This window comes from Podarcis tiliguerta (genome assembly GCF_965153285.1).
Source record: "Podarcis tiliguerta genome assembly, chromosome: 5".
In the NCBI taxonomy this organism is placed as follows: domain Eukaryota; kingdom Metazoa; phylum Chordata; class Lepidosauria; order Squamata; family Lacertidae; genus Podarcis; species Podarcis tiliguerta.
The window spans coordinates 53,334,627-53,356,412 of NC_139538.1; the positions used below are offsets into that span (position 1 = coordinate 53,334,627).

At 40.1% G+C, this 21,786-nt stretch overlaps 1 protein-coding gene across 39 annotated transcripts in view; it reads left to right on the plus strand.

Moving 5' to 3' along the window:
- Positions 1–21,786, plus strand: part of TACC2 (transforming acidic coiled-coil containing protein 2) — a 156,915-nt gene that overhangs the window by 118,296 nt on the left and 16,833 nt on the right. For 17 of the 39 annotated variants that reach the window (XM_083439538.1, XM_083439560.1, XM_083439549.1 and 14 more), the window contains 7 exons: positions 4,706–4,766; positions 6,347–6,554; positions 12,866–12,927; positions 13,182–13,297; positions 14,423–14,579; positions 14,949–15,089; positions 17,657–17,746. In XM_083439538.1, the coding sequence (XP_083295664.1) occupies positions 4,706–4,766; positions 6,347–6,554; positions 12,866–12,927; positions 13,182–13,297; positions 14,423–14,579; positions 14,949–15,089; positions 17,657–17,746 (835 nt within the window). The remainder of the gene's footprint in view (positions 1–4,705; positions 4,767–6,346; positions 6,555–12,865; positions 12,928–13,181; positions 13,298–14,422; positions 14,580–14,948; positions 15,090–17,656; positions 17,747–21,786) is intronic. The other 22 variants (XM_083439530.1, XM_083439531.1, XM_083439532.1 and 19 more) reach the window with 4 other exon arrangements.

The following is a 21,786-nucleotide window of genomic DNA, read 5'->3' on the forward strand; positions in this document are numbered from 1 at the left end:
AGAGTAGTTCTGCTTGTTTTCGTGGCTGACATATTGTGTGGAGATGTATCGTTTAACCAAGAAACCACAAATGCGATTGAAGTGAGTTTATTCTGTTTTGCGAGTTCATGGCATTCTTTAAGTAGAGCTGCTCTTGGGTTAGTGGTTTGGAGGAATACTTCCTGGAGGCTTCACTTCAGACAGTAGGATATTGTTTCAGATGGGGATTTTACCTTTGTTAATGAAATATGAAACTGTTGGTAACATTTTGGTGATTACATTTGTATTATAGTGTGTTTGGCAATAGAAATAGCTAGTTTGCACATCACATTTTAAAACCATGGTTTAGTTTAAACTATGGTTTAATGTGAATGGACAGAAAGCCCTGCTGAGTTCAATGGGATTAAGTGTGTAAAGGACTGCAACCTTGATTTTTGAAGATGATGGAGTGTGCATCAAACATTATGACATTTCAAAAGTACCTTGAATTCCCTGAAACTCCTCAAGCACAAAATGTTCTCTGGTTGTCAAAATAAAGCCTGTGTAATATTTTGGGATGGTACATGTTTGGGCTTGGTAAAGTGGAGAGTGTGATAAGAATGTGATTTCTTTAATGGTACAAGGTGTGATTATGGGTGAGACCTTCTTTAACTCTTACTTCATTTATGTTTCACCTTTCTTCCACCTTGGAACTCAAGACGGGGTACATTGGGGAAATCTCCTACCCAGACCGTGACCAGATTCCCTACATTCCTCATTAGCTTTCATATTGTTGGTTACTGCAATAGACCATGCTATGTGACCATTCATAGCTCATTTTCCCATTTGAGTTTACCATAGAGACAGCTGTGCATCGTACTCAAAGTATTAGACAGTTGTGAGAGCAGCCTATTGTTTTCTAAGGAATACAGCTTCTTTAAGGTTGCTGTTTCCAGGGTCTTGCAAGATAAATGGCACCCTTTCTGGGACACCCCAACCTTTCTTTTTAATTCTTTTCCATAGCTCCACACACCTTGAATGTTGTATTATGTTTCCTTAGAGGGGCTTGAACAATTGTTCCACAGTGGGTCTTGAATTGGTGACCTGAGAGATCTTGAGTGTGGATTTAGCTGACATTACAGTGTTCGGCTTTGTCCAAAAGAGAGAACTACAGGGAGACTAGCCATTGAAGCTGCCATACAGCAGTAGACAAGAATGGACCAGGAAGTAATCCCTGACTCCCAAATAAAAGCCAAATGTCAGACTAGTTCACTGGTGTTAACAGCTAGGAGATTTGATGTTGCTAACCTCATACTGCCTCTGTGAGGAGATGGGTCTATCAATATTTTTTGTTGCTTACAGAATCCCACTGTGACACTAAGCTTCTATTCTTACACACAGTATGCAAAATATACAATAGCTTATGTTTTGTGGCATTTTACATTTCCAAAGGGTTAATCTATGTGTTTTAGTTAGTTTCACCAAGATTTGCCTCCTGCTGACAGCACTGAGGAGGATTTACAGCCAAACAAAACCTTGCTTGATCACTCTGCAAAGTCATGTATGTTTGTGAATGAGAAGTTTGCAAGCTGTGTCTCATAAGAGATATTGAAGAATTCATTGCAATCTTTGTCCAGTTTAAACAGGAAAAATAAGACAGGAAGCTGTTAACTAAAATAGGTAAACCATCAATTTGCACGTATGCCAGAACTGTAGCTAAATCAAGATAAAAGTATATGTGCATATCATATTTCACTGATTTTTGTCCATCATTCTTTAACACAGCAGTTTTAGTTATAACCAGCTGCCTTCCTTACAAGTAGCAAAGTGAAATATGCTCTATTTACATTTACTGTTAAAAGAAAAGGAAAGAAAAGTTAAGGGATCAACCAATTGCTGTTGAGGACATATTACATGTATCTTTCTACTTTAAATATTCAAACATTTTAAACAGTTGATCCAGTGGCCTTTATCCAAAATTTAAAGCATCTAGGCTGATCTAGCTTCAAAAACAGTGCCCCATTTTAGATCTCAGTCTTAGGAAGCTGTTTGATGGCAGGGAAGCATCTCAGGGGACATCTGTTTTGATGTGAGTGGTGTCAGCTTTCAAAATCATCTTGCTGAAAAGAGATGGCATTCAGGCTGACAAGTACTGAGGAGAGTAAAGCTGTATTTTCACACCTTTTGTCACACAAAAAATACAGTAGTTGGTTTTGTGTGTGTGTGTGTGTTTTTAAGTTGAGCTGTCAAGATTTCAAATTCCACAGTAGCTAAGGTCTATGAAGATTTACAACAGGGATGAGAACCTCTAGGTGTAGCAGGTTTCCACCAGCCTTAGGAAGCATGGCCATTGGTCAGCAAGGATGAGAGGCGCCATCCTGCAACATCTGGAGGGCCTACAGATTCCCTATCTCTGATTCATAAGGACGTTTGTAGATGTGTGTTGTATATATTTTAAATGCAGGGTTAAGTAAATTCTCATTTGTGTTTGTGTGCAACTTCCTGTTAATGGGTTCTTTTTTTAAAAGGGGAAATAGCCACAGGAAGTTGCAATCCTAAGTGGAGCAGCGGGGGAGGTGTATCTGCTTAATTTCCCACACAATTTTTTCCCCAATTCAAAATTCTCATCCCAGCTTCCTTTCTTCCTGCATGAGGAAAAGCATTTCTGATAATCTTGAGCGGAGGGGGGGGGGGGAACAGCCTATGGGCATCTCCCACACCCTCTGAATGCTCTGCTCAAAAGAAAGTTACAAGTGACTGCAACTGTCACCCTTTTGCAACTTTCTACAAGTATTGCTTGTCTATGTCAATGGCAACTAAGTACCACAATTTGTTTTCCCTGAAACCTTATTGGTGCCCTTTCTCATTTATGCATCCCGTGCAATTAAGCTAAGCCACCCAGAACCATGTGAAGGTAACCCACTGCTAGTGTTTGAAGTGGCAGGGATAGATATCAGCTTTGAAAAGTAGCTTTTATGGAAGAAGAAAGCATTTGGATTAGAGGGGAAAGACACATTCTCTCTAATTCTCTCCCCACCCCTGGATAAAGACGTTGGGCATAATCCAAGAACAGCAAGTCTCATTGATCAGATTTAAGCATTTTAACAGGGTGTTTTAGTTCACCTGATTTCATCTATGACCTTGGAAGGTTTGCTGCCAATGTTTTAGGACAAGGTGTGGGTTTCCTGAAGCAGAAACAACCCGTGGTGATTTTCCACAAATGCAATTAATGGAGTGTCTCCTTTGTGTCAGTCAGTTCCTTCTGTCTGTCTGTCTCTCTCTTTTGTCTTACTTGTCTTAGGATGGTTGAAGATGTGATGTCTGTATGTTCTCTGTTGTAAGTAATTTTAACCCTAAATGTGCTTGTTATGGACAGGAATGCCTCATTTCATTATTTCATTTCATTTCTGCTAATTTGGGTTGTGGGTTTCCTTTGGTATCGCTGGCCGTCATAGCTTCAGAATCAATTAAACTGTTTTAAACTGTTTTACCAGTTTGCATCACATTTGTTACATGAAAGGGAAGCTGCATGTTTGTGAATAAGCTTGAACAAAACCATTATTCCTGTTAAATAAACTCATGATTAAATAACCCCCCCCCCCGTTTCATATTTCCAGTTTAATTATTAAAATTTTTATTTGTGTAGTTAGCAGGCCGCAAATGGCATGTCACAGCTTTGCAAATCAGGCAGGGGGTTGGATTCTGGCACTTATCCACCACAATGACTTGCCTTGATCCATGGAGCCATGGCAAATCACACTTTTTGCATTTGTTGCACATTCACACTTTTTAAAGATGAAGAACAATGGGTGTTTTGTTTGTTTTTTGTTTGCTTTCTATGACAGTGAAGAGGTGTAGTAAATATGTTTTTATAAGTAATGCACAGCTATTCCGTGTGTGTCATGTACAACCAGGTAAGCTCTTGGCTTGCCACTAAGTGGGACATAGCTGAGTTTTGCTCAGCCAGTGATGTATGTATGACCGTTCTATAGTACCTGGTTAATTTCCCTTCTTTTCTCTTCCTGTTACAAAAGCTGGCCTTAAAACCTGAATCTTAAGCACTGTCCTCACTTGAAAGATTAGGCTCTGTCTAGGACTATCCTCTTCATAAGCTTATGTGTGTAGTGTCTGCTGAAGGAAGATGAATAAGGTGACACAGTTGTTTTAGGCTGGAACATATAGACTTGATATTGTCTCATCTTTGTCACAACCAAATTGCATGGCCTTCAGTATTTCACAACCTCAGTTTCCTCATCTGTTAAGTGGGAATAAAAGTGAACTCTGGCCAGATTGATTTAGGGACAAAACTAAGGAAGACAGAGAATGGGTGATAGATAGTTTTGTTTTCTTTGTTTTTTAAGAAAAGAACTAGTTGTATGTTTGCTAGCACAGGATGCTGATGCAAATTAATCCATTGCTGTTTGATCAAATTGTAAGGGTTGGCCCAGGTTTTGCAGAATTGCTCTGTTGGAAAATCAAGAATTCTTACTGCTGTGATTGAAGGCTCCTGTTTCCATTATTTCAGCATTTTATGAAGCAATGTTTGGCTCAGAATGCTGTGGGCTAATCCAAAAGTGCATGACACAAAAGTGAGGGTCATGGCATGCTCCTCCTTGATGCTTGAATTCTTAAGCTTTCTGAAGCAGGAAAGTTTTACATGGTGGTATTTTATTTAACTCTGCACTGTTCTTAAACACTCTTGGGTTTCCACAGCTCACCATACTCAAAAATTCCATTTTCTTTCCAGTGATACTTTTAGGGTGAAAAAGTCACCGAAAAGATCTCCGCTGTCTGATGCACCTGCACAGGTAAAGAGTACTGACAAGCTTTTTTATTTAAATGATTTTTTGTTAACACTGGTCCAGTGCAAATTCCTGATAACTGTCTGACAACCAATTCTCTTTTGGGGACTCATTCAGTAAGGAAAGTAAACCAGCATCTTCAAGTAAAATCACAGACCTAATATAATTTTTTGATAACAAAATAGAAATACACATTTTTTTACTGCAACAATTGCGGTCAAAACCTGTAATCCAAGCTTTTGAACACTTCAAGCATAGGTATACAAAGCAAAAATGAAAAACAAATGAAATAGATTCTGGTACAGTTGATGTTACTCTGATAAACTTGAAAAAAGACATTAAAAATCTTGTAAACATGAATGCACTTGAGGGGAAGAAATGCAAATGATTTGCAGATTAGCTTGCTTAATGGCATAGCAAGGCTGAACATCCCCAGAGACCAAATTAATATATACGTGTGTGTGTGTGTATATATATATATATATATATATATATATTAGAAAAACAGTCTAAAAGAAAAGCAAATGCAGAGGAGCTAGATTGCAAGGCATCTTTCCATATTTGGTACCATAATGCCAAAAGACACCTGATGCCATAAAGAGTGGGGAATCCCAAGCAGACTAGATCATTTGGAAATGTCATCAATTAAATGGAAATAGTGTTTGAAAGAGAGACAGACTTCCAAAGTTCTTCAGTGCCCCAATAGCAATTGCATATTGCCCTAGTTCTTCTGTTGCTGAGCCCTTGGTCATGATTCACAGAGTCAGCTGATGGACTTGTCATGACTTGTAACACAATCTGTTTCATAAAGCAGGTATTGCAGGGCCACCACAAACTGTGAGAATATTCTGTGGCATAGCAAAATTCCCTTATTGGGGGCAGCATCAACCCTGTTCTTTTACAAGAGGACTACCACACTTCTGTGTACAGAGTGGTCTAAAACAATAGATTTTTTAAAAAAGTAAGTTTGTGTAGAATTGAATTCTTCACTAGATAACATAGTTGAACTAATCACAAAAACAAATGATGCCCCACTTCATCTCACCTGTCATTTATCCTGGCATTGATTGAAGTAATGAATCTCAGATTATCTGTTGGAGAACAAAGTCCATTCATATTAGTTGCCTGGAGTAGCCCTACCATTCTTCTTCTTCTCCATTAGACAAGGTGAGATACCTGTCTCAGGCAGCATATGGTAGTGGCAATAGTGGACCTCCCTACTGCTGTTCCTCCTAAGGCCCCCTGGCCTGTGTTTGAGGACAGAGCTGTATATGTTGTACAGCCTGTTCGTGCTCCTCTGAATTAGCCTGCTGTGTCAGGTACTGTCCCATCAGCTGTGCCGAATGAGGATTCAACTTTTATTTGGCTTCTGTATATGGAACAGGGAGGTGTCCTTCAGGCAGCAAAATATATTGGGCCGGCTCTGTCCGTACTACAGTGTCTTAAGGGCTGAAATCCCGAGGCTCTATGAAGCTGGAATAAGTAGTTAAAAAGAAAGTAAAAGGAAGCCTGATACACGAGGAGAGACAATTGTTTCTTTCTTTACAGCACAATAGTTATTTAACATTTCTTCCCCCTACTCTCAGGAGTCCACGCCACTGCCTACAACCGAAACACCCTCTGTTGTATCCACTGTGGTTCATGCAACAGATGAAGAGAAACTGGCCTCTTCAGTGGGCAACCAGAAATGGACTTGCATGACAGTGGATCTAGATTCTGACAAGCAGGATTATCCCCAGCCTTCAGATCTGTCGACTTTTGTAAATGAAACCAAGTTCAGCTCTCCTACAGAAGGTAAGCTGGCAGAATGAGGTGGAATCAATTTCCCCTCCTTAAGATGGGAAAAACAAACAGATGTGGAGAGCGATGAAGGAAGCAAATGTGCCTTTTGATTACCTTTGCTCAAGTGCAGGTTGAATGATCCCATTTAATGTTGTCTTCCAGCATATCTAGCTTAATTCACTGCCTCGCTTCTATTTAAGTGCTTTGTTCGCCCGATATGGTTTCCGCATAGGGATGTTTGGAGGTGATCCAGAAAACTCCTGCCGTCAGTAACAAACTGTAATTAGCTTTGGTAGCGATTGTATGAAATCTTTTATTTCTAGGCAGTTTCCTGCACCATTGTTGGAGCTCCCACATTCACATTTTGCTTTTTATATTACTGCTCCATTAATTGGCCCGGCTCTTGGGATTTTTTAAGCTACTGCTTGTAAGCATCAGTCGTCGGACATATATTATTAAAAATGTGTTGCCTGGATAGTACAAGAGGGAGAAAAGATTTAACAGCACCTGTTCCCTGGGGTACAATGTAAGCTTGGGTGTATTAGGGTTAACCATGCAGCATTTCATGTGCAGAGTACTGCCATAAGATTATGATGAAAGTGTAGGTAGGATCTAAGCATTGTGGAAGCCCTGATAGTCTTTAACCAGATATACACAGTGCATTTAACCCAATTAGCTCATAATTAAGAGGGACATATAAATTTGTGCTTAACTTACTTAACATGAATCTTTGTGTTGTGATCACTGGGCCAATAAACGCAGCTCGTGTTTTGCAGTTCTCTTTACTCATGACTTTTTGCTTCTCAAAATATTAGTGTCAGTACTGGTTCTCTGTGTGTCTGCATGATCCCTGTCTTATGAAATACACACTGAACAGTTTGACAAAATGAGGTTGTTGTTTTTTGTTGGATAATAACAGGTATAGTATGGGGGGGCGGGTTGCCTCTGCCCGGTAAAACAACGTAAGATTGACTGAGTTAAGGCACCATTCACATAGATAAACATAGACATATATCTGCAGATCAGGCTTTGCCAACCTCCCAGATGCTTTTGACTGAAATTCCCATCAGCCCCAGCCATGTGGAGGGCACCAGGTGGACAAAGGCTGCTGTAGGTAGTATTTTGATAAACTCAGCTGTCTTTTCTATGAATAGGGCAGGTTTTGTTTCTTTACAATTCAGTGTGTTTAGCTAGAATTCACTGTGTTTTGTTTTTGTTTCTTACATTTCTACCACAATCTTTGGCTCTGAAGGGTCCCCAGAGCAGCCCATGAAAGTATAATAGAAGAATAAAACTAATTAAGGTCATTTTATAACGCTAGTCTAAACAGTATTAAGAAATTATTTTACCAACAGCCTTGAAAGTATCTCTTCCACACAGCCAAAATAGCTTCTGGAAGAAAACCAGTTTTAATTAATTTTTGAAAGGCTTAATCCTGATCAGCTGCCTTACTAATTGGTCCTGTAAGGAGTGTGCCACCATGAAGAAGGCCCTGCTCTTTTGTCAGATTTCTTAATCCCAACAACATGCACACCCACCCTGAGAGCCCTCAGGATCCCATAGCAGTACCTTAACTTCAGATTTTGCCTGGTGTCTCCTCAACTCCAGTGAGTGGAAAGGACCCTTCTCATCACAGAGTCACTTTTGTAACATGCAGCACTTGTACATTTCCTCTGATATATCTGGCTTGCAACTAAGGCTGTAACCTCAGGCATCCTCCAGTCCCTGTTTCTCTCACCCAGCTGTTCCCTTCACAGCTGCCGTACTCTGCTTCCCTAGGTCTTGCTCTCTCAAGGAAAGTCAGTGTGATATAGTGGCTTGTGTGTCAGACCAGGATCAGGGAGACAGAGTCAAATCCCCACTCAGCTGTGAAGCTCTCTAGGCCAGTTTGGTCCAGTCAGTTCCCAGAGCTGTTATGGGGCATGATATGGTTATGGGGAAAGAGAACCACTTACCACCTTGAGCTCCCTGAAAGAAAGGAAGGATGTAACTGTGATGAATAAAATGAGTACAGGCTGAGGTGCTTATACTCAAGTTGTAATTTAAAATATTGTTAGAATAAGGAAAGAAAGAAAGAATGCAAGTTCCTCCTTAAAGAAAAACAGTTTATTATAATCATAATTAGAATGATTTAACACAAGATTTGAACTCAAAACAGACTGACACCCAGAGTGACTCTACATACTAATTTTCCTGCCTCTTGTGTCTACAGGATAACATGTGGCCCAGATTACCTGTTAATTACAGCAAATAATGTTTCCTCTGTTGGGATCATTTAAATATAATCACACTTTCCCTCTGGACTCCTCTTCATGCTACAGTGAGAGTTTTCAGAGTAATTAAAGGATTCTTTCTGGACTATCACTTGCACCACCTGTGATTTTTCTTTGAATATCTTTCTGATATCAAAGGCTACCTTCAACAGGCACTTGTCATGAACTGAGTATGACACTTGTCACCTTGTTTGTTTGTTTGCTAATCCACTAGAATTCTTCTTATCTGGCTACTCAGGATAATTAAGCATTTGAATCTTCTGCGGATCCCAAGCCATTTCTATAATAGGGTGCGCCATTTATTTATTTTCAGAGCTAGGAATTGCCAAATTGATTCTGGAATCGAGTAAGATGAAATACTCATCAAACCCAGAAGAGATGATTTATGCATCTACTGTGAGATAGCGCAAGGACTGAAACTGATGTAATAATAGTATATACCCAAAGAGGGCATGAAAGCTGTGTCTTCCAGATAACAAGATGTCAGAGGCAATTAGAAGAGGTCCCCAAAAGACTGCTGTTAAAGAAAAGAAAAGGAATAGTCTTAAGCAAGCCTGCAGCTTATTTCAGAACTGATTTGACTTTTTTAGTCTTGATCTTAAAGTTGCTTTTGAAATAATATCTGCTCTCATTTTTAATTTTTAACATTATTTTATATGTTAAAATGCCTGTACATTTGGAGATATATATATACCAAGCAAACCATGATAGCTTTGCCAGCTATCTGGATTTTATTATTAGATCAAGTGTGAATTTCTCCATGAGAGATAAAATCCATGTCGAATCTTTCAAGCTTTAACCACTGCCATGTTGGCATTTAACATTTCAGGAAATGTTTCATCTGTCGTGCATTGAGCGTATGGAGCTGACATATTTTCTCACGTCAAAATATCATAATTAGCACATTTATATGAGATTATGGAAGGGAAGGCCTTTAATTAACAGAAACGTCTTGGTGATCGAATGTGTGGAAGTTTCAGACAAAGGATGTGATCCAGAGCCCCGAATGCAATGGCTTCTTGTTCCCTTCTGCAAAGGGAAATTGTACCACAAAGCAGGATTCTCCCCCTCGCACAAGGAGTGCTCTGCTGCTCACAAATGAGAACAGGAAACCTGTGGTGTCCATGGAATGCCACATATGAATCAGTACTGCTAGATTGTGGTCAAAATCTTCATTGGTGCTTTTAATGTAGCGGATGTTTTGCTGCTGGTCATTGATGCACGTTGGGGGAAGGGAATGAATCCTGGTCATTTTAAGTTGGACAGATCCGCCAGGGACTTTCGTTTCACACCTGGTTTATGTACTTTAAAAGGCAGAAACCTAAGAATGGTCAGGGCAAATTAGGGGTTGGAATTATAGGAGCGTGCAATTAATTGTGCATTTGTGATTTTCTGTAACTTGAGCACAGAACTTGAAGCGTCCTGCATGAGGCAACACAAGCAATTTACCAAATGTTTCTAGGGAAAGCATGAAACAGTACAGCATCTGGATTTCCCAAACATGTGTTTCAAAGTGACAAATAGTGTCATGAATGGGGACGAAAGTATTCGGAAATGAATACAGTAATAATAAATTTGGTCTGCTGATGGATGCCAGCCATAGTTCTGTGTATCTGCAGTTTAAGGGTGTCTTCCCGCCATAAATATGACCCCCTGTAGATCCAGTATGGAACTGATTCTGTGATGCAATGAACCCCATAGTGTTTAGAGAGTGATATGCTGGACTCTGTTCGCTTGCAGGAGAATATGCAAGATTACTTTTTGCATTGGAGACCACAGTTCAAACCTCACCGCTGCTCTAAACTTAAAACAAGTCATTCCCATTGATTTCAGGGAAATGTGCTTCCAAACAATGGCTGGAAACTCTTGAGGCCCATTATTTACTTATAAGGGCTTACCGTATACACAATGGGACTTCCTCTCCCAGGTTTTAGCTGCTTGTTTTAGAATGAGGCTGTGGAATTCAAAGTGGGATGGAGCAAGACAGTCTCTGCTGAACAGCTGAAAAGTCGTAGGGTGATGGTGTGGTTTCAGGGTTTTTCAGCAGCAGATCCGTAGGAGAAATGGTTAGCATTTCACCTTTGCAATCCTTCATCTCCCATGTATCAGCTTTGCCTTCACTGTGGCAAACAAGCATCTAGAAACTGTACTTGAGGGGCAAGAAGCTGGGCATTGTAGAGAGGAAATGGCGGACAAGGTAATGTTTAAGAACCCTTCCCATGCTTGTCCTCACCCCATTGCCTTGAAGCTTGTTTGGCAGTAGCTGGGCTTCCTAGATCCATGTTTACCACCAAACATGACTACCCTCTTCAGGCATTCTTAATATGGCTGAAATGAACATGTGGAGGAAGATGGCTTTCGAAGCAGAGCTAGTGCCCTCCTCCATGTTCTTTCCTCCTCTTTTAATCATGTCCCATGATGAACATCTGAACAGGGCTCATTTTCATCCGGATTTGAGTCCTGCTGCCAGACATGTAATTTTGCTAATCAAACTCCTTGTGCTTTCAGCTGTCCCACTGCGTACTTCATCCTTAACATTGTGCCCTTTTAAGTGTTTCATTGAAGTTCCTAATAGCACTGGTAGTTCTCTAGTGGGCAGAATGTAGATCAAGATCTACTGTTAGGTAGATCTGTGTGATTTTTGTGGTAGTTCAGTGAGGATTCTGACTCCTGTTTGCAAACACAAGAATACTTTTTCACCCCTCTTGTAAATTTCTGAGACGAAGAAAACTTTGAGATAGGAGAAAACTAGGAGTGGGTTTTTGTGTGGGAGGACTGTTAGCTGGACTGAGAGGGTCCTGTGAGGCACACTGTTTCCAAGAGTGATTCGCTTGGTATTGGCAGTGCAGCAACAATAACCTCCCAGCAGCAGTGTCTCTGCCACTTACTGGAAGGAGAATGGTTGAGGCAGCAGTGAGATTAGGATTGTGTGGGTCAACGGCAAAGCCAGACCGGTGTGTCCACACAGCCCTGACCCTGCCACTGCTTCCCCCTCCCCTTCTTGGTAACCAGAATATGATGTTGTCTGGGGCAGTTGCTGCAGCTCTGACCCATCAGGCAGGTAATTCCTGACTGTTTTTGAGCTCCTGTTTTGCACCTTGTTCTAGTTGGTGGACTTCGGTTGGCTGAGAAGTAGCTCTCACAACTATGAAGTCCATCTGCCACTGTTCTAAGGTGTTCCTGCTTCCAAAGACATATGCTTGAGAACAAAATATATTTACAACCTATCTTAATTGGCACGTCCTCATTTAAATGACGGTCATAGTGAAATATAAAGAAGTTGTGGTTGGTACATACTGTTAAGTAACAAGTGGCTCTAAGCCTGGCACAATCACTCTGCTTCCATGCATCAGTCAGATATTTCCTTCCCACACCTCTCCTCCCACTGCTGAATATGTGGGTCTTATGGCATGCCATATATTGGATTTGATATATTGCACCTATTAAAAACATTGCTTTGAAAGGACATGAAAGCCCATGCCTTACATAATAATTAAGGGCAGCCAGGCTGTTCTGTGGTCCTTTGCCATGTTAGAGTGTTCACAGCCTATCACTTCAGTCATTTTCATGTCAAGAGAGAAATAATAATGGGACCACAATTCCTAGATAAAAGCCCCATAGTTTATAGAAGTGACATAATTTGAATGCATCAGCTTGTGAATATGATTTTCCGTTTGAGCGTACAGAGCAGAAAGTTCAATCAAGTATACATCATTGTTAATTTAATGGTTTAAGAGAGGGGAAGAGCACTCTGGGCAAATAAAATCTAAGTGTTTGGCCATTTCAGAGAAGAAGAAAGCAGGGGATGAAGAGAAGATATCTAACATTAGGACCTACACGATGAACAACTTGGATAATCCTTGTTTGTGCCATTGGGCTCTGGTTGATATGCAGGCAAAGATCAATACTCAGCATGTTTTGAGTTGTATCTGCCAATTTTGATTTTTGTGCTCATTAGGAAAGCATCAGCTGGCAAGCCTCTGGGCTTTTGTTGTTGTCTCAAAGAGTACTTCCACCACCATAACAAGCACACTTTTTGATTTATTGCAGATCTGGAGTATGGCAATTCCTATGAAATAGAATATATGGAGAAGATTGGTTCCTCCATACCTGTAAGTTTCCACTTGTGGATTTCTTATTTGAGCTCCTAGATGAACACAGTCACCCCAGTCTCATGGATCATGTAAATTCAAGGAAACTGAACAACTTGAGCTTTATTTCTTAATTATTTTGAGGCACCACTGAAAATTGGGAGAGAAATTTTAGCACTTCATCACTTTTCATTTGGGGTATGGAGATGGTTGAAAGCTTCGGTTTATAGAAGATGCACTGTAATTTTTTTTCCTCTCTCTCTTCTTTCTGACAGCAGGATGATGACACTCAGACAAAGCAATCTTTGTACCTTATGTTTGATGCACAGCAGGAGAGTCCAGTCAAGTCTCCTCCAGTCCGATTATCAGACTCTACAACTCCTTGTTCTGGGTACTTCACTGCATTATCAAAAAGAATAATTACTTGTAGTAATCATCACAACTAGAACTAGGCCTTCTTATGGACATGATGGTGCACACAGCAGCCAATGAAGCTGAATATTGGAAGATTTGGGACAGATTAAAGAAAGTTCTACTTCTTACAGTGTATAGTGAAACTATGAAACTTGATCCCACAAGATGCAGTCATGGCCATCAGCTTGGATGGCTTTTCAGTGGTTCTCAACCTGTGGGTCCCCAGATGTTGTTGGACTACAACTCCCACCATCCCTGAGCGCTGGCCTTGCTAGCTAGGAGTGATGGGAGCTGTAGTTCAACAACATCTGGGGACCCACAGGTTGAGAAAGGCTGGATTAGATGAATTAATAGAGGATAAGGTTATAAAAGGCTACTAGCAATGATTCTCTACCTTGTTGTTGTTGTTGATAATGGAGGCAGGGCACTACTACTACTACTACTAATAATAATAATAATAAGAAGAAGAACAAGAAGAAGTAGCAGTAGCAGTAGCAGTAGCAGCAGCAGCAGCAGCAGCAGTTAGTTATAGCCTGAGCATCTGACTGGGTTGCCCCAGCCCCCATACAAAAGTTAAAACACAGTATTAAAACAAGAATAGCATAAGATCCTAAAATGCTCATCCATGTTACATATAAAAGGGCAGATACATCTCAAACCACCCCACTAAAAATATGAGTAGATTTGACTATGTCTTCTATATTATTGTTTTCTGGATTCTTTTCACCTGCCCCAAGGTCAGCTATGATGAAAGGCAGGATATAATTTTTTTATAAAGAAATAAATATAGTTCTGTGCCAGTGTTACAGTTCCCCATATATTTGCTGGGGTCATATTCCTGACCTGTGTGGTTCCCTAGTCATCCATCAGTGTCATGTGGAACCAGACCATGTAGCAGTGACAACCACCCTACGCAAGCAATAGTTTCATTGTATGTGATGTTTACTATTATTAATAAGAATTAATAATTATTAATAAGAGCTTTCGGATTAGAATGTGATTTAATGCAAAAGTATAGGCTGTGAGATAGGCATAACTCTCCATCGCTCTATGTATCGGTTTTGCTAGCAAACTGAAAGCATGGTTCTTTATTGTATTTCAGGTCAAGCTTGGAAGAAACTGAAGCCCAGTTGTCCTCTGGAGTGAAATTACAACATCCAGCTTCACGATCACTGGCTGCAAGCCAAGAGACATCAATACAGCCACCTGACAAATCAAAAACAAAAGAACTGGAGCCCACTCCAAACAACATTGACATAGTAAGTTGATTGATTGTATGCCCTCTATATTGGGCAAAGTAGCTTGAGCGCAGATCCTAGTAGGCCATCGCTTTTAAAATATAAAAGGGTTTAATTGCTTAAGATATATTAACTTTTATTGTTTCTCTCTCTGCAAGAACTCACAGCAAATGTTCAGTTTTTTGTTATATACTCTTTCTCACTCTCGCTCTCTTTTGGGGGCAAATGCCGGCACTTGTAATATGGTGGAAGGAAGGCATTATTTACTACAGATTTTGTTGGTAGTTCCCTAGAGATTAAGCATATATTGATGAAGGCTGGTGCATGACTTTAACCGTGAGTGGTTCTGCCAGTTTTTGTTACTTGTTCTGTATCCTGCTTGCTCTTCAGACCACACCCGAGGACCCCTTTGTCTCTGCTGATGCCCTTCTCAGTAGGATATCTCATCCACCTTCAGTGTGTGATCAGCTTCAATATCTAGAGCCTGACTTAGCAGAAAAGAACCCCCCAATATTTGCTCAGAAACTTCAGGTTTGTAATGGAAGTCTGTCAGTGTTCCTTCAGTGTTTGTAAATGCCAGCAGAAGGCTAATGGCCCTGTCTGAAAAGGGACGTGCAGCTTAAACCTTCTGCAAACCTACGAGGAGAAGTTGTACTATGCTAATATTTTTTTTGTTGCTGATATTATTTTAGCCATTATGTGAGGGATGGGCAAAAAGAAAATGAAAGTCCGCATGAGAAATTTGGTGACATGCTAGTGTGGTGGAATGGCATGCAGGGGTTTGGCTCCTACTTTAAAATCATTATCAGGTGTTTGAATGGTGTATACTATTGCTTTTAACTATTCCCCCCCCCCCTGTAGCTTTGTGCCAGATTCACAGTTGTCTTCTCAATCTTCCAGCATCTTATACTTCCTGTTTGGATGGCATTACATCAGGACAATTTTCAGGGGTTTCTCTACAAAGTGTGACTGACCAGAAGACTGTTTGCAGAACAATGAAGCATTCCACTGGATATTATTATTATTATTATTAATTAGAGAGCAGTGGAAGATTATTATTGTTATTATTATTAATAATAAATGACACGTCTAACTTAAAAAAAGAAAAGAAATCAGTCCTCCAGAACACTTCAGTGCTCTGCAGGCAGCATCCTGGCCAGCCACACTTCAGTTAAAGTCCCCTGGAGATAATCCTGATGTAGCATTGTCTGAACAGGCATTCCAAGAAGTCAGGAGACTGATAAACTACCCAAGAATCCTGCACAAAGCTACTGTACAATAAAAATATGATTAGGCATGAGAATTTACAATATTCAGCAACCTCATGATGATTTTAATGTTAAGATCCAGAAGCAAATCCTCACATGCCCTTCAAGTTTCATTAAAGTTATCACACATACACAAGTGGCAGGGAGAAAAAAACAGTTTTGCAGGAGGCAAATGGTTTCACAAAGTGGTGTTGAGGATTCAGTTGTCCGAAACTGACTTTGAACCAGTCATGTCCCTGATGATAAAAAATAATATCCTCCAGACCAATTTACAGTCTATAACACACCCGTACACACCCCTCTTTTAGAGCCCAGTGTGTGAACTGGGTATACAGTGGTACCTTGGTTGTCGAACTCCGACTCCCGGAATCATTTGAAAACCAAGGTGTGGCTTCCGTTTGGCTGCAGGAACTTCCTGCACTCAATCAGAAGCTGCGTCGGACGTTCGGCTTCCAAATAATGTTTGAAAACTGGAACACTCACTTCCGGGTTTTCGGCGTTTGGGAGCCAAAACGTACATGTACCAAGGCGTTCGAGAACCAAGGTACAACTGTATGCATGTATGTCCATATAAGTGTACATCCTAACCCATTGGGTCTGCCTCCTGCCTTTGTTTATTGATGAATCATGCATGCAGTGCATGCTTATGTATACTCCTGTGTCACAGGTGAAGTTCTAAACACAATGTGGAAGAGGGTATATGTAAAGCCAAAGGCATGGCAACCGATCCTCAAAACATTAGGAACAGTCATTTGAGTAGGGAAATGCTCAGCGTGCGCACTGTGAAATACACATGTGCAGAGAACACTTCTGTCTTGTACAAATAAAGCATAGAAAGAGGAGGAAACACATCGCCTTCTGTTTATAATGTATTTGAACTGCAAACATGCGGAATTGCAGTGCAAATTAAAATGTCAGTTCTACAAATGCACTTAGCTTTGAGCTTAAATGCCTACTTTCTTAATGAAGATCAAGATAAAGCAAGGCAGAATTAAGTACTCATTTATTACGGCCAGTAGAAAGGATCGCACACAGGAACAAGAACTGCCTCAGTGGCTCACGTCTTGTCAGTCTTGTGAGGGTGATTCTCTAAGGCTGGAATCCTGGGCACACTTCCTTAGGAGTAAGTCACTGAGCTCAGTGGGACTTGCTTCCAAGTAAATCTTTGTGTGGGTGAAACTATTGCGAAACTATTTGTACTGCACAGCTAGAGGAGTAGCACATGCCACATTATCTAGCATGTAAACCTTTTAGCAATATTTTCTAATAAGTAAATTGGAATGAGTGGTCTTAAGGCAGCCTTCACCAGCCTTGTGCTCATCAGATGATTTGGACTACAGCTTCCATCAGCCCTACTCAGCATAGCCAATGGTCAGGTATGATGTACGTTGTGGTCCAAAATATCTGGAAAGCATCAGGTTGGAGAAGGCTGGTTCAAGATGTATGATAATTTTTATCATTCAGTTCTACAGTTTATTTTTCAAGTAACTGAAAGCAATTGAGTTATGAATGGTGGAAGGAAAAAGCAACATATAACTAATGTCAAAAGAGAAATACAAAAGAGATTAAAACAAATAATTTTGTTTCTTTAAGTAATTTTTAATGTTCCTTTCTTAACCAGAAAGCATATTTTGGCCCTACTTTGCTGGAAGTACTTGTTCACATACTGCTTATGTTTCATTCGAACCCTGAGTTAATGTCTATGTTGTCCCCAAACGGTGATCGTAACAGACTGATATATGGCATTCATTTTGCGAATGTGGACATTCATTTATGTCATGTTCTTAATGCATTTTCCCTGTGCATCGCTCACAACCATCCCACTGACAGGAGGAGTTAGAGTTTGCTGCAATGAGGATAGAAGCCCTGAAGCTAGCCAGACAAATTACCCTGGCTTCTTTCAGCTCCTCAGATACGGAGGTATCTGTGACCTGCCTGCAGTTTGTGTGCAACTGATCACAGCTTAAGGAACCCAAATGCGTTTTCTTTTAACAAAAGTTTCTCTGAGTGGTGTTGCGTGATGTTTCTGGCACCTTCGTACTTAGGAGGACATCAAGAAGCATGCCAAGAGTCTTCCTCTAATCCCAAATTCTACCACCTTCACTTGCAGATATGTTTTAAATATCACTATCGTGTATTTGGCTACAGATACAGCTTTGGCCATCAGTCTGCTTTGGTTTTCACAAATTAATGGATTTCTTGGTCACTTAACTATTATAGTATCACGGCGCAGTTTAAAGTTTGGAGGCTTTAATCAAAATAGTAAATTCAATTAAAATACACCTAATGGACCAATATCCCACAATTTGGTGAAAGTCAGCTTTCACGTGGAAATCTTGAAAACTGCAGACAAATGCTGTGAATGTCCAGAACTTGGATATATTGATGAATGTTCACAATTAACTTGCACTGTGTGATAGCACTCACTTCTGTGTGTCCAAAAGTGGGGAAACGTGTAGCTCTTTTTTAAAAGCAACCACAAAATTTACCTGGCATTGTTAGCATTCATTTGTGTAGGCCACGATTCACCAAATTTTCGGCATTCACTATAGAATTTTATTGTTTGAAAATGTCCTGCAAGTGTGACACCTAATTTAAGCATCCGTGTCCAGCATTGTATTTCTTAAAATGGGTGACATCTATAATTAAATTCTAATTTAAAAATTAATTGTCTATATCTGTGAATGAATAGCATTAGTAATAGCCAGGCACAATCTCTGTACTGGAACTGAGCCCTGAGGCTTGTTTCATAGAAGCAGGATTTTGTCTAAATTACCTATACATAAAACTCCAAGGGCTGATGCTTAGTTAGCTATAAACTGCATGGGGGAGCATTTTTGCTGTTTGAGGAGTGATTTTAAACATCTTAACCCGTTTTGCCTTACGTGTTTGAAGGTTAAAAGTTCAGCCAAACCACATCTCAACCTTCTAAGCAACAGGACTAAAAATAAATTGGGTGGGGTAGGGGGAAGAGAATTGACAGTTTCTAAGCAAGGGGAGAAAACCTCCCTACACACAAATCTTCTTTATTCTTTGCGATCTAAAGTGTTTCCTTCCTGATAACGCCTACAGCATGCTGGCTGTTGCCATGTTGGTGTGGGGTTGCTTCTGTGATGCATGTGGTCTCGACTAGAGTGAAATGTTAGCTCTTAAGGAGTGTGTTTGATGTGCACAGCTGCTCTGCAGGGTCCCTTGCGGTGGTGTTAATGCAAAGGTCACAGCTCATGGGGTTTGACTGGAGCGGGGTACGTGTGTGGTTTCAGTCCCTTTTTTTATTTACTGCCAGCTGCACATGGCATTTAGCTGATATTTGTCCTAAAGGAAACATATATTTCCAAATTTTGAGCATATTGTATGCATGTGCTTTTGGAACTCGTTTTTGTTTTGTAGCACGCATGCACCACATGTACACAACTGAACAAGGCAGGTGTGGAGCCAATCCCAAGGTGATTTTAACCATCTTAAAAACCTTTGCACCATAGCATTATAACTGCACTTTGTGTGGATTAGACGGGCAAGCTGATTTGCAAATGCAAAGTTTATTTCCCCCCCAACCCATTTTTATGAATTGCTCAGCCTAATTACATAACCTGAAGCTCAGCTGCTGATTCAGTGGGCACAATGAGTGTAATCCCCTTTTTATTAAAACCAATGGCAAATTTTCCATCAGTTTATGGTGCGGCTGCGTCGATTTATTTTGCAGAATGCTATGAAGAGGGTTTTAAAAATTACTTTACTTAGGGAAATTTGTGTATGTATAAATAAGTGCATGGGAACTGAACCCATATTATTTTAAAAGACTAATAATTCTGCATGTTAAATTCCATTTGAACAAAATTGTAAGTCAGCTGTTTTGTGGTTAGAAAAAGGGGAGCAAAGTAGATAAGTCAAAAAGCTTGAAAGGACAGTTTGAAGTGAAAGTGGTAAAGCTTTCTGATTGTTCTTGAACTCTGAAGACATTGGGAATGTTTTATTCTCTTTGAGGGCAAGGTGGCAGCAGAGGAACTGATAAATAGTCATTTACATCATTCAGATAGATAGATGCAGTGCTTTTTCGGGGGGGGGGGTGTGCAGGTGGACGCATACCCCTAAACATTTTGTGAATCTCAGTTTGGCCTCATTGAGGGGTAATATTTCAATACGAGTAGGAAAATGAGAGTACCCCTAAACATTTTTTTTAGAAAAAAAGCACTGGATAGATACTATCCACACCCCCCCCCAAATAGTTTCAAGATTATATACACTGTCAGCACTAAACAAAGTAAAGAAGAAAGAGTAGAGCAAGATGATAGAGCAAGGAAATAGGATGTGGTAAAATTGATATTGTTATCCTTTTTTAATGCTGAAGATCTGATATCCGGTAGCATCTCTTCCAGCTTAATTGCTTTTCTGCGCATCTTGCATTTAGACTGGTACCCATGGTCTCAGTTAGACTGGGAAAGGAAAAACAATTTATATGCCTTGTATATGCGATATAGCGTTGTGCCACCAGATGGCGCTATGGAGTCCCGTTTTTCTCTACCTGTTTTCCCTTTTTAGATTTACAATGCATTTAACTGAAACGCTTCTTTGATGTGTCTAGATCCAGCCCTTATGGATCCATGTAAATTAGCATTGCTGTACGACTGGACTTCTGATTATCTGAATTATGACTGTGTCCCTTCCATAACTGAGGTTCAAAAGTGCTCTTTTAAACTTCGTTTTAGTTAATGTGCACTAGTATTGTTTATTTCTGCTGTAAAAGATAGACAGTGGCCTAGTTCACACATCATGCTAAACCAAATATGGCTTACCACGGAGTAAATTACTGCTTCTCTGCATCTCCCCAGTTATTCTGCTGCTGCACAGGGGTGAGCGAAGCTATGGTTTGGCTTAGAGGGTTCTCACAGACAAACCATGAGCCATAAAACATAAGACATATATTGGTTACAGTTCATGGTTATTCTGGAGAGAGCTAGACCATCAGACACACACTTATCTAAATGGTAGCAGAATGATCAGGAGTAAAGCAGCCATGATCTCTTCCCAAGCAGGCATGGCTTGGCTTAGTGAGATGTGAAAACCAGGCCATTATGAGAGGATTAGCCTTGGAATTTGCCATCTTTAACACACACATAAACACCTTGCATTAGAAAGCACCTATAGTGGAATGTATTCACAGCAGAGCTGCCAAGTGATTAAATGATTCCGGTTGATTAATGATCTTACTTTTAATCAGTTAATTACATTTGAGAGCTTGAACAAAATATAAGAAACGTAAGGATCAAAACCATGCACTTGTTAGAAAGAAGGGCCATCTTTAATAATCTACCAAATAAAGCTCGAAGCCCTAGTTTACTACTATAACATTAGGCAGCTTTCCATATAATGCTAAACAATATTTTAGTGCTATGTGGATGAGCCTCAACATCCACACCTTCCTCATTCCTCTACCCACATGCCCAAGGGGAGAATTTCAGAAGAATTTACTTTCACTTTTGTAGAATCTCACTTTAGTGTTATACTTGAGCTAGACAGTGCCGGATTTACGTATAAGCTAAACAAGCTATAGCTTAGGGCCCCACTCTCTTGGGGCCCCCCAAAAAATTTAAAAGTCTTTCACTATTAATATACTTCTTCTTAATTGTATTTCAGTTCAACAATCACTTTGATTAAATACATATTTTGTTACGTGCAAATGGCTTTAGATACCTATTAGGTCCATAAATTACCATATAGCATATATTGAACACAAAAAACAGCGACAATTTGTTGTTGGCAAGGGACAGCTGGACATATAAAGGGCCCCATTAACTTCAGTAGCTTAAGGTCTCATCAAACCTAAATCTGGTCCTGGCTAGGAATCTCGATTTAAACCACATTATGGTCAGTTTCATAATAAGCCAACTTCAAAGCCTGCTTTATGATTCATGGGTTTCTTTTAAATCAGGGCTTCTGGATCGAACCTAACACTTAGCTGT